This window comes from Pristiophorus japonicus, chromosome X (assembly GCF_044704955.1).
Source record: "Pristiophorus japonicus isolate sPriJap1 chromosome X, sPriJap1.hap1, whole genome shotgun sequence".
Classification (NCBI taxonomy): domain Eukaryota; kingdom Metazoa; phylum Chordata; class Chondrichthyes; family Pristiophoridae; genus Pristiophorus; species Pristiophorus japonicus.
In genome coordinates, this window is record NC_092010.1 from 6,533,118 (window position 1) to 6,545,703 (window position 12,586).

The following is a 12,586-nucleotide window of genomic DNA, read 5'->3' on the forward strand; positions in this document are numbered from 1 at the left end:
TTCTGGATGGTGTCGAGCTTCTTGAGTGTTGTTGGAGCTGTACTCATCCAGGCAAGTGGAGAATATTCCATCACACTCCTGACTTGTTTCTTGTAGATGGTGGAAAGGCTTTGGGGAGTCAGGAGGTCAGACACTCGGCGCAGAATATCCAGCGTCTGACCTGCTCTTGTTGCCACAGTATTTATGTGGCTGGTCCAGTTAGGTTTCTGGTCAATGGTGACCCCCAGGATGTTGATGGTGGGGGACTCGACGATGGTAATGCCGTTGAATGTCAAGGGGCGGTGATTAGACTCTCGCTTGTTGGAGATGATCATTGCCTGGTACTTCTGTGGCGTGAATGTTACTTGTCACTTATCAGCTCAAACCTGAATGTTGGCCAGGTCTTGCTACATGTGGGCATGGACTGCTCCATTATCTGAGGAGTTGTGAATGGCACTGAACACTGTGCAGTCATCAGCGAACATCCCCACTTCTGAGCTTGTGATGGAGGGAAGGTCATTGATGAAGCAGCTGAAGATGGTTGGGCCTAGGACACTGCCCTGAGGAACTCCTGCAGCGATGTCCTGGGGCTGAGATGATTGACCTCCAACCACCACAACCATCTTCCTGTGTTCCAGGTATGACTCCAGCCAGTGGAGAGTTTTCCCCCTGATTCCCATTGACCAGTTTTATGAGGGCTCCTTGATGTCACACTTGGTCAAATGCTGCCTTGATGTCAAGGGCAGTCACTCTCACCTCGTCTCTGGAATTCAGCTCTTTTGTCCATGTTTGGAACAAGGCTGTAATCAGATCTGGAGCCCAGTGGTCCTGGCAGACCCCAGACTAAGCCTCGGTGAGCAGGTTATTGGTGAGTAAGTGCCGCTCGATAGCACTGTCGACAACACCTTCCATCACTTTGCTGATAATTGGGAGTAGACTGATGGGACGATTATCCTTACCAACGGATCCATTACAGACCCAATCCACGTCCGGACCGGGGTCAAACAGGGCTGCGTCATCGCCCCAACCCTCTTCTCAATCTTTCTCACTGCCATGCTCCACCTCACAGTCAACAAGCTCCCCGCTGGAGTGGAACTAAACTACAGAACCAGTGGGAAGCTGTTCAACCTTCGCCCTCTTGAGGCCAGGTCCAAGACCACCCCAACCTCTGTCGTCGAGCTACAGTACGCGGATGACGCCTGCGTCTGCGCACATTCTGAGGCTGAACTCCAGGACACAGTCGACGTATTTACTGAGGTGTGGGCCTTACGCTAAACATCCGTAAAGACAAAGGTCCTCCACCAGCCTGTCCTCGCCGCACAGCACTGCCCCCCAGTCATCAAGATCCACGGCGCGGCCCTGGACAACGTGGACTATTTCCCATACCTCGGGAGTCTCCTATCAACAAGAGCAGACATTGATGAGGAGATTCAACACTGCCTCCAGTGCGCCAGTGCAGCCTTTGGCCACCTGAGGAAAATAGTGTTTGAAGACCAGGCCCTCAAATCTACCACCAAGCTCATGATCTACAGGTATGGCTCAAATGCATGGACCATGTACAGTAGACACATCAAGTTGCTGGAGAAATACCACCAGTGATGTCTCTGCAAGATCCTACAAATCCACTGGGAGGACAGACGCACCAACATTAGTGTCCTCGACCAGGCCAACATCCCCAGCACTGAAGCACTGACCACACTCAACCAGCTCCGCTGGGCAGGGCCACATTGTCCGCATGCCAGACACGAGGCTCCCAAAGCAAGTGCTCTACTCGGAACTCCTTCACGGCAAACGAGCCAAAGGTGGGCAGAGGAAACGTTACAGGGACACCCTCAAAGCCTCCCTGATAAAGTGCAACATCCCCACTGACACCTGGGAGTCCCTGTCCAAAGACCGCCCTAAGTGGAGGAAGTGCATTCGGGAGGGCGCTGAGCACCTCGAGTCTCGTCGCCGAGAGCATGCAGAAACCAAGCGCAGGCAGCAGAAGGAGCGTGCGGCAAACCAGTCCCACCCTCCCCTTCGCTCAACAACTATCTGTCCCACCTGTGACAGAGACTGTAATTCCCGTATTGGACTGTTCGGTCACATAAGGACTCAGTTTAAGAGTGGAAGCAAGTCTTCCTCGATTCCGAGGGACTGCCTATGATGATGATGATGAATTGGCCGGATTGGATTTATCCTGCTTTTTGTGAACAGGACATACCTGGCCGGGTAGATGCCAGTGTTGTAGCTGTACTGGAACAGCTTGGCTAGAGACGCGGCTAGCTGGAGCACAAGTTTTCAACACGACAGCCGGGATGTTGTCAGGGCCCATAGCCTTTGCTGTATCCAGTGCGTTCAGCCGTTTGTTGATGTCACGTGGAGTGAATCGAATTGGCTGAAGACTGACTGTAAGGAGGAGGGCGATATGGATCATTCACTCAGCACTTCTGGCTAAAGAGGGTTGTAAACGCTTCAGCCTTGTCTTTTGCACTTGCGTGCTGGGCTCCGCCATCATTGAGGATGGGGATATTCATGGAGCCTCCTCCTCCCGTTAGTTTCACACTGCTCCCTCAGTCCTCCGGAGAGACAATGATACTCCACCCTCCCCCAGCCTGCTGGAAAGTTGTAACAGCCAATGCAATGCTCTTGATGCCAGTGCTGTCACATGTACCCCATTGTAATATTATATATGGCAATATACCAATGCATCTTCCACATCCACCAATCAATTGCTATATATGCCTGTACTAACAATTATAGGTAGTTACCTTTCAGTTCCTTGTCCTTCTTTAGCATATTTTAAACATGTATCTGTATGGCCAAATCCTATAGAAAAGGAAATATGCTGAGCCTGTGGTAACTCGAAGCTTGACAGCGATATTAAGCTGCAGACTTACCCGGAATTCCATGACATCCACGAAGGATTGGTAGTAATTGGTCAGATTCTTCAGGACTTCCGACTTCTCCTTGTGGATGCTGCTGAGCTGGCTCTGTGAGGGAATGAGAGGAAAATCAAACCGAGTCAGGGCTCTCCGGACTAACAAGCGAAATAGGTGTTTCATCTCAAGCAATCTCAGCAACACGGGGTCTGGGCGAGGCTGCAACCGATGGTCTGAGACACGCGGATAGATTTTCATACCAAGTGTTGAGAGATTTAATGGTGGTGATTTCAAGGCCAGCAACCAAGGTTTAGGTGCAGGTAGCTGCCATGTGGGGAGAAGAAAATGTGACGGAGTAACATAAGAAAAAACGTGCCTTTAAATAGGGCCTTGTCACATCCCTAGAACTCCCCAAAGCACTGCACAACCAATCACTCTTATTGTACAGACAGACTCTGCTGAGGCCTGGTATACTTTGCTCATACTGTTACACACACCAACAACAGTTCAATGGTGTATGTAAGAGCAGGAGTGTCCGTGCCCAGGCCCCTTGCAGTGGAGAGGGGATGAGGAGAGGAGGCCAGAAGTGAGATGGGGAACAGGAGAGGAGAGGGGGATGGGGGGAGGAGAGGGGAAGTGAGATGGGGAACGGGAGGGGGGAGGGGGATTGAGGGAGGAGAGGGGAAGTGAGATTGAGAACAGGAGAGGGGAGGGGGATTGAGGGAGCAGAGGGGAAGTGAGATGGGTAATGGGAGAGGGGAGGGGGATGGAGGGAGGAGAGGGGAAGTGAGATGGGGAACGGGAGAGGAGTCACCACTGTTATATAGGAACAGGAAAAGGCCATTCAGCTCCTCGAGCCTGTTACATTAGGAACAGGAGGAGGCCATTTCAGCCCCTCGAGCCTGTTACATTCGGAACAGGAGGAGGCCATTCAGCCCCTCGATCCTGTTACATTAGAAACAGGAGGAGGCCATTCAGCCCCTTGAGACTGTTGCATTAGGAACTGGAGGAGGCCATTCAGCCCCTCGAGCCTGTTACATTAGGAACAGGAGGAGGCCCATTCAGCCCCTCGAGCCTGTTACATTAGGAACAGGAGGAGGCCATTCAGCCCTTTGAGCCTGTTACATTAGGAACAGGAGGAGGCCATTCAGCCCCTCGAGCCTGTTACATTAGGAACAGGAAGAGGCCATTCAGCCCCTCGATCCTGTTACATTAGGAACAAGAGGAGGCCATTCAGCCCCTCGAGCCTGTTGCATTAGGAACTGGAGGAGGCCATTCAGCCCCTCGAGCCTGTTACATTAGGAACAGGTGGAGGCCCATTCAGCCCCTCGAGCCTGTTACATTAGGAACAGGAGGAGGCCATTCAGCTCCTCGAGCCTGTTGCATTAGGAACTGGAGGAGGCCATTCAGCCCCTCGAGCCTGTTACATTAGGAACAGGAGGAGGCCATTCAGCCCCTCGAACCTGTTACATTAGGAACAGGAGGAGGCCATTCAACCCCTCGAGCCTGTTACCTTAGGACAGGAGGAGGCCATTCAGCCTCTCGAGCCTATTACATTAGGAACAGGCATGTGAAAAAGGAACGGCAGTAGTCATGGGGGATTTTAACCTACATTTCGATTGGTCAAATCAAATCGCAGGGGGTAGCCTGGAGGAGGAAGTCATAGAATGCATACGGGATTGTTTCTTAGAACAGTATGTAACAGAGCCTACAAGGGAGCAAGCCATCTTGGATCTGGTCCTGTGTAATGAGACAGCAATAATAAACGATCTCCCAGTAAAAGATCCTCTCGGAATGAGTGATCACAATATGGTTGAATTTGTAATACAGATTGAGGATGAGGAAGTTGTGTCAGAAACGAGCGTACTATGCTTAAACAAAGGGGACTACAGTGGGATGAGGGCAGAGTTGGCTAAAGTAGACTGGAAACAAGGACGAAACGGTGGCACAATTGAGGAACAGTGGAGGACTTTTAAGGAGCTCTTTCATAGTGCACAACAAAAATATATTCCAGTGAAAAAGAAGGGCGGCAAGAGAAGGGATAACCAGCCGTGGATAACCAAGGAAATAAAGGAAAGTATCAAATCAAAGACCAATGCGTATAAGGTGGCCAAGGTTAGTGGGAAACTTGAGGATTGGGAAAATTTTAAGCAACAGCAAAGAATGACTAAAAAAACAATAAAGAAAGGGAAGATAGATTACGAAGGTAAACTTGCGTAAAACATAAAAACAGATAGTAAAAGCTTTTACAGATATATAAAACGGAAAAGAGTGACTAAAGTAAATGTTGGTCCCTTAGAAGATGAGAAGGGGGATTTAGGAATGGGAAATGTGGAAATGGCTGAGACCTTAAACAATTATTTTGCTTCTGTCTTCACAGTGGAAGACACAAAAACCATGCCAAAATTTGCAGGCCACAGGAATATGGGAAGGGAGGACCTTGAGACAATCACTATCACTAAGGGGGTAGTGCTGGACAGGCTAATGGGACTGAAGGTAGACAAGTCCCCTGGTCCTGATGAAATGCATCCCAGGTTATTAAAAGAGATGGCGGAAGTTATAGCAGATGCATTCGTTATAATCTACCAAAATTCTCTGGACTCTGGGGAGGTACCAGCGGATTGGAGAGCAGCTAATGTAACGCCTTTGTTTGAAAAAGGGGGCAGGCAAAAGGCAGGTAACTATAGGCCGGTTAGTTTAACATCTGTAGTGGGGAAAATGCTTGAAACTATCATTAAGGAAGAAATAGCGGGACATCTGGATAAGAATAGTGCAATCAAGCAGACGCAGCATGGATTCATGAAAGGGAAATCATGCTTAACTAACTTACTGGAATTCTTTGAGGATATAACGAGCATGGTGGATAGAGGTGTACCGATGGATGTGGTGTATTTAGATTTCCAAAAGGCATTCGATAAGGTGCCACACAAAAGGTTACTGCAGAAGATAAAGGTACGCGGAGTCAGAGGAAATGTATTAGCATGGATAGAGAATTGGCTGACGAACAGAAAGCAGAGAGTCGGGATAAATGGGTCCTTTTCCGGTTGGAAATCAGTGGTTAGTGGTGTGCCACAGGGATCAGTGCTGGGACCACAACTGTTTACAATATACATAGATGACCTGGAAGAGGGGACAGAGTGTAGTGCAACAAAATTTGCAGATGACACTAAGATTAGTGGGAAAGCGGATTGTGTAGAGGACTGAGAGGCTGCAAGGAGATTTGGATAGGTTAAGCGAATGGGCTAAGGTTTGGCAGATGGAATACAATGTCAGAAAGTGTGAGGTCATCCACCTTGGGAAAAAAAACAGTAAAAGGGAATATTATTTGAATGGGGAGAAATTACAACATGCTGTGGTGCAGAAGGACCTGGGGGTCCTTGTGCATGAAACTCTTTTAGAGTCTACCTGCAAAACATAAAACATTAAACCATGCCACCGGAAATGGGTGACACACCAGACATTTACAAGGCCCTTTTGTTCCTTTTTTTGTTTTTTTTTGTGTTTTTCTTTTTTTGGGGGGGGTTTTTTGGGGCACTAAAATCACAATTTTTCCCCAGTGCCCCCTATAAAAGGGAAGGGGACACTAAAAGCACCGGCAATTAAAACAAATTAAACTTTAAAACGTAAAATCAAATTAAAATTTGGTTGCACTCCAGTCCCTCCGGTGCCCACCTCTCGCGGAAGGCCGCGAGCGTACCGGTGGACACCGCGTGCTCCATCTCCAAGGACACCCTGGACCGGATGTAAGAGCGGAAGAGAGGCAGGCAGTCAGGTTGAACGACCCCCTCGACCGCCCGCTGCCTGGACCGGCTGATGGCACCCTTGGCCGTGCCCAGGAGCAGTCCTTCGAGGAGGCCTTCGGACCTACCCGCTCCCCTCCGCACAGGGTGCCCAAAGATCAGGAGAGTGGGACTGAAGTGCAGCCAGAATTTCAGGAGCAGCCCCTTCAAATAATGGAACAGGGGCTGCAACCTCGTGCACTCAATAAAAACATGGAACACGGACTCCTCCAGACCGCAGAAATTGCAGGCGGCCTGGGAGTCCGTGAACCGGCTTAAAAATTTGTTGCACGGCACTGCTCCGTGCACCACCCTCCAGGCCAAGTCCCCGATGAATAGTGGGAGGACCCCTGCGTCGAGTGCCCTCCATCGGGGACCCCCGCCTCCTCCGGACGGCAGGATGGTACGCCATTGCGTGTCCGGACGGCAGGCGAGGATGGCAAAGTTGAGAGTGTGCAGGAGCAGCCCGTACAGGAAACCCCTCCGAGCGGAACTGAAAGGCACGGAGGGGATTTCCCCGAGGCGGCTCAAGTTGTGAGGCGCTGGCCCCCGAGGGAGGTTCCGGGGTTTGGCGCCGATGAGGAATTCCGTCCGGACGGGGGTCAGTTCGGACGGGATCTCCCCACGTGCTTGAGCCTCCTCGATGCACCTAACGGAGTCAGGGCCCAAAGCTGTTTTTAGCGACTCGATGGCATCGGCCGCGTGGCGGACGTTGGCAGAATTTAGGCGCCGCGCCAGCGTGTCTGGCGCCATCCAGCCCGCTCCTCCGCCATCGAGCAGGTCCCTGACCCTGGTCACCTCACCAGCCACAGCCCTCTCTTCCGACCGCCACATAAAACCTCGGTCGTGGAGGTACGGATTCCCGAGCAGCGGCTCCTGCAGGACGGCCGCCACTCCAGCCGGCGGAGAGCTGCGCTTGGTGGAGACTTTGTTCCAGACCCTGATGAGTTCCTTGTAAAAGACAGGCAGCTCCCGGAGGGCGGTCCTGACACCCCCCAAGTTCACAAACAGGAGCTGCGTGTCGTAATTGAGGTCGCGCTGCTGGCGGAAGAAATACGTCGCCAGAGCACACCACCAAGGAGGGGGCTCGACGTAAAGGTATCTCTGCAGGGTCTGAAGACGGAAAGTCGCGAGCTGGGCGCTGACGCACACCAACGACTGACCGCCCTCCTCAAGCGGTAGACTCAAGACCGCGGCAGAGACCCAGTGCTTCCTGTTGTTCCAGAAGAAGTCCACCAGCTTCTTCTGTATCTTGGCGACAAACGCAGGGGGAGGGGTCAAAGTGACCAGCCGGTACCATAACATTGCGGCCACCAGCTGGTTTATGACTAGCGCTCGACCCCTGTAGGACAGCACTCGGAGCAGTCCTGTCCAGCGCCCTAGGCGAGCGGCGACCTTGGCCTCCAGCTCCTGCTAGTTCGCCGGCCAGGCTCCCTCGTCGGGGCTAAGGTAGACTCCCAGATAGAGGAGATGGGTCGTGCTCCAGGCAAAAGGCCTGAGCTCCTCCGGCAGGGAGTCCACCCGCCACTGACCCACCAGGAGTCTGGAACATTTCTCCCAGTTGATCCTGGCGGAGGATGCGGCCGAGTAAATCTCCTGGCACTCACGCATCCTCCGCAGGTCAGCGGGATCCTCTACCGCGAGGAGCACGTCATCGGCATAAGCCGAGAGGACGACCTCCACGCCCGGCCCTTGCAGAGCCAGTCCCGTCAACCTCGTCCGCAAGAGGCGCAGGAAAGGCTCCACGCAAACGGCGTATAACTAGCCGGACATGGGGCATCCCTGGCGCACCCCTCTCCTAAAGCGAAGGGGCGCCGTCAAGGACCCGTTAACCTTAATCAGACACTCCTTGTGCATGAAACTCTTTTAGAGTCTACCTGCAAAAACATAAAACATTAAATCGTGCCACCCAACCTGGGTGACACACCAGACATTTACAAGGCCCTTTTTTTCCTTTTTTTGGTTTTTTTTTTGTGTTTTTCTTTTTTTTTTTGGTTTTTTTTGTGGGCACTAAAATCACAATTTTTCCCCAGTGCCCCCTATAAAAGGGAAGGGGACACTAAAAGCACCGGCAATTAAAACAAATTAAACTTTAAAACGTAAAATCAAATTAAAATTTGGTTGCCGGGCATGATGATGCACTCCAGTCCCTCCGGTGCCCACCTCTCGCGGAAGGCCGCGAGCGTACCGGTGGACACCGCGTGCTCCATCTCCAAGGACACCCTGGACCGGATGTAAGAGCGGAAGAGAGGCAGGCAGTCAGGTTGAACGACCCCCTCGACCGCCCGCTGCCTGGACCGGCTGATGGCACCCTTGGCCGTGCCCAGGAGCAGTCCTACGAGGAGGCCTTCGGACCTACCCGCTCCCCTCCGCACAGGGTGCCCAAAGATCAGGAGAGTGGGACTGAAGTGCAGCCAGAATTTCAGGAGCAGCCCCTTCAAATAATAAAACAGGGGCTGCAACCTTGTGCATTCCATAAAAACATGGAACACGGACTCTTCCAGACCGCAGAAATTGCAGGCGGCCTGGGAGTCCGTGAACCGGCTTAAAAATTTGTTGCACGGCACTGCTCCGTGCACCACCCTCCAGGCCAAGTCCCCGATGAATAGTGGGAGGACCCCTGCGTAGAGTGCCCTCCATCGGGGACCCCCGCCTCCTCCGGACGGCAAGATGGTACGCCACGGCGTGTCCGGACGGCCGGCGAGGATGGCAAAGTTGAGAGTGTGCAGGAGCAGCCCGTACAGGAAACCCCTCCGCGCGGAACTGAAAGGCACGGAGGGGATTTCCCCGAGGCGGCTCAAGTTGTGAGGCGCCGGCCACCGAGGGAGGTTCCGGGGTTTGGCGCCGATGAGGAATTCCGTCCGGACGGGGGTCAGTTCGGACGGGATCTCCCCACGTGCTTGAGCCTCCTCGATACACCTAACGGAGTCAGGGCCCAGAGCTGTTTTTAGCGACTCGATGGCATCGGCCGCGTGGCGGACGTTGGCAGAATTTAGGCGCCGCGCCAGCGTGTCTGGCGCCATCCAGCCCGCTCCTCCGCCATCGAGCAGGTCCCTGACCCTGGTCACCTCACCAGCCAGAGCCCTCTCATCCGACCGCCACCTAAAACCTCGGTCATGGAGGTACGGATTCCCGAGCAGCGGCTCCTGCAGGACGGCCGCCACTCCAGCCGGCGGAGAGCTGCGCTTGGTGGAGACTTTGTTCCAGACCCTGATGAGTTCCCTGTAAAAGACAGGCAGCTCCCGGAGGGCGGTCCTGGCACCCCCCAAGTTCACAAACAGGAGCTGCGTGTCATAATTGAGGTCGCGCTGCTGGCGGAAGAAATACCTCACCGGAGCACACCACCTAGGAGGGGGCTCGACGTAAAGGTATCTCTGCAGGGTCTGAAGACGGAAAGTCGCGAGCTGGGCGCTGACGCACACCAACGACTGACCGCCCTCCTCAAGCGGGAGACTCAAGACTGCAGCAGAGACCCAGTGCTTCCTGTTGTTCCAGAAGAAGTCCACCAGCTTCTTCTGTATCTTGGCGACAAACGCAGGGGGAGGGGTCAAAGTGACCAGCCGGTACCACAACATTGCGGCCACCAGCTGGTTTATGACTAGCGCTCGACCCCTGTAGGACAGCACTCGGAGCAGTCCTGTTCAGCGCCCTAGGCGAGCGGCGACCTTGGCCTCCAGCTCCTGCCAGTTCGCCGGCCAGGCTCCCTCGTCGGGGCTAAGGTCGACTCCCAGATAGAGGAGATGGGTCGTGCTCCAGGCAAAAGGCCTGAGCTCCTCCGGCAGGGAGTCCACCCGCCACTGACCCACCAGGAGTCCGGAACATTTCTCCCAGTTGATCCTGGCGGAGGACGCGGCCGAGTAAATCTCCTGGCACTCACGCATCCTCCGCAGGTCAGCGGGATCCTCTACCGCGAGGAGCACGTCATCGGCGTAAGCCGAGAGGACGACCTCCACGCCCGGCCCTTGCAGAGCCAGTCCCATCAACCTTGTCCGCAAGAGGCACAGGAAAGGCTCCACGCAAACGGCGTATAACTGGCCGGACATGGGGCATCCCTGGCGCACCCCTCTCCTAAAGCGAAGGGGCGCCGTCAAGGACCTGTTAACCTTAATCAGACACTCCTTGTGCATGAAACTCTTTTGAGCCTTAATCAGACACTCCTTGTGCATGAAACTCTTTTAGAGTCTACCTGCAAAACATAAACATTAAACTGTGCCACCCGACCTGGGTGACACACCAGACATTTACAAGGCCCTTTTTTTTCCTTTTTTTTTTTGTGTTTTTCTTTTTTTTTGTTTTTTTTTTGGGCACTAAAATCACAATTTTTCCCCAGTGCCCCCTATAAAAGGGAAGGGGACACTAAAAGCACCGGCAATTAAAACAAATTAAACTTTAAAACGTAAAATCAAATTAAAATTTGGTTGCCGGGCGTGATGATGCACTCCAGTCCCTCCGGTGCCCACCTCTCGCGGAAGGCCGCGAGCGTACCGGTGGACACCGCGTGCTCCATCTCCAAGGACACCCTGGACCGGATGTAAGAGCGGAAGAGAGGCAGGCAGTCAGGTTGAACGACCCCCTCGACCGCCCGCTGCCTGGACCGGCTGATGGCACCCTTGGCCGTGCCCAGGAGCAGTCCTTCGAGGAGGCCTTCGGACCTACCCGCTCCCCTCCGCACAGGGTGCCCAAAGATCAGGAGAGTGGGACTGAAGTGCAGCCAGAATTTCAGGAGCAGCCCCTTCAAATAATAAAACAGGGGCTGCAACCTTGTGCATTCCATAAAAACATGGAACACGGACTGTTCCAGACCGCAGAAATTGCAGGCGGCCTGGGAGTCCGTGAACCGGCTTAAAAATTTGTTGCACGGCACTGCTCCGTGCACCACCCTCCAGGCCAAGTCCCCGATGAATAGTGGGAGGACCCCTGCGTAGAGTGCCCTCCATCGGGGACCCCCGCCTCCTTAATCAGACACTCCTTGTGCATGAAACTCTTTTTGGAGTTCACCTGCAAAACATAAAACATTAAACGGTGCCACCCGACCTGGGTGACACTCCAGACATTTACAAGGCCCTTTTTTTCCCCCCTTTTTTGTTTTTTTATGTTTTTTCTTTTTTTTTTTGTTTTTTTTTTGGGCACTAAAATCACAATTTTTCCCCAGTGCCCCCTATAAAAGGGAAGGGGACACTAAAAGCACCGACAATTAAAACAAATTAACTTTAAAACGTAAAATCAAATTAAAATTTGGTTGCCGGGCGTGATGATGCACTCCAGTCCCTCCGGTGCCCACCTCTCGCGGAAGGCCGCGAGCGTACCGGTGGACACCGCGTGCTCCATCTCCAAGGACACCCTGGACCGGATGTAAGAGCGGAAGAGAGGCAGGCAGTCAGGTTGAACGACCCCCTCGACCGCCCGCTGCCTGGACCGGCTGATGGCACCCTTGGCCATGCCCAGGAGCAGTCCTACGAGGAGGCCTTCGGACCTACCCGCTCCCCTCCGCACAGGGTGCCCAAAGATCAGGAGAGTGGGACTGAAGTGCAGCCAGAATTTCAGGAGCAGCCCCTTCAAATAATGGAACAGGGGCTGCAACCTTGTGCACTCAATAAAAACATGGAACACGGACTCCTCCAGACCGCAGAAATTGCAGGCGGCCTGGGAGTCCGTGAACCGGCTTAAAAATTTGTTGCACGGCACTGCTCCGTGCACCACCCTCCAGGCCAAGTCCCCGATGAATAGTGGGAGGACCCCTGCGTAGAGTGCCCTCCATCGGGGACCCCCGCCTCCTTAATCAGACACTCCTTGTGCATGAATCCCAAAAAGTTAGTTTGCAGGTGCAGCAGGTAATCAGGAAGGCAAATGGAATGTTGGCCTTCATTGCGAAAGGGATGGAGTACAAAAGCAGAGAGGTCTTGCTGCAACTGTGTAGGCTATTGGTGAGGCCGCACCTTGAGTACTACGTGCAGTTTTGGTCACCTT

General features: G+C 53.3%; 1 protein-coding gene across 1 annotated transcript in view; it reads right to left on the minus strand.

The window, feature by feature from the left end:
- Positions 1-12,586, minus strand: part of LOC139240999 (nck-associated protein 1-like) — a 394,739-nt gene that overhangs the window by 366,702 nt on the left and 15,451 nt on the right. Inside the window, exon 3 of the mRNA XM_070869663.1 lies at positions 2,859-2,951. Coding sequence (XP_070725764.1) covers positions 2,859-2,951 — 93 coding nt within the window. The remainder of the gene's footprint in view (positions 1-2,858; positions 2,952-12,586) is intronic.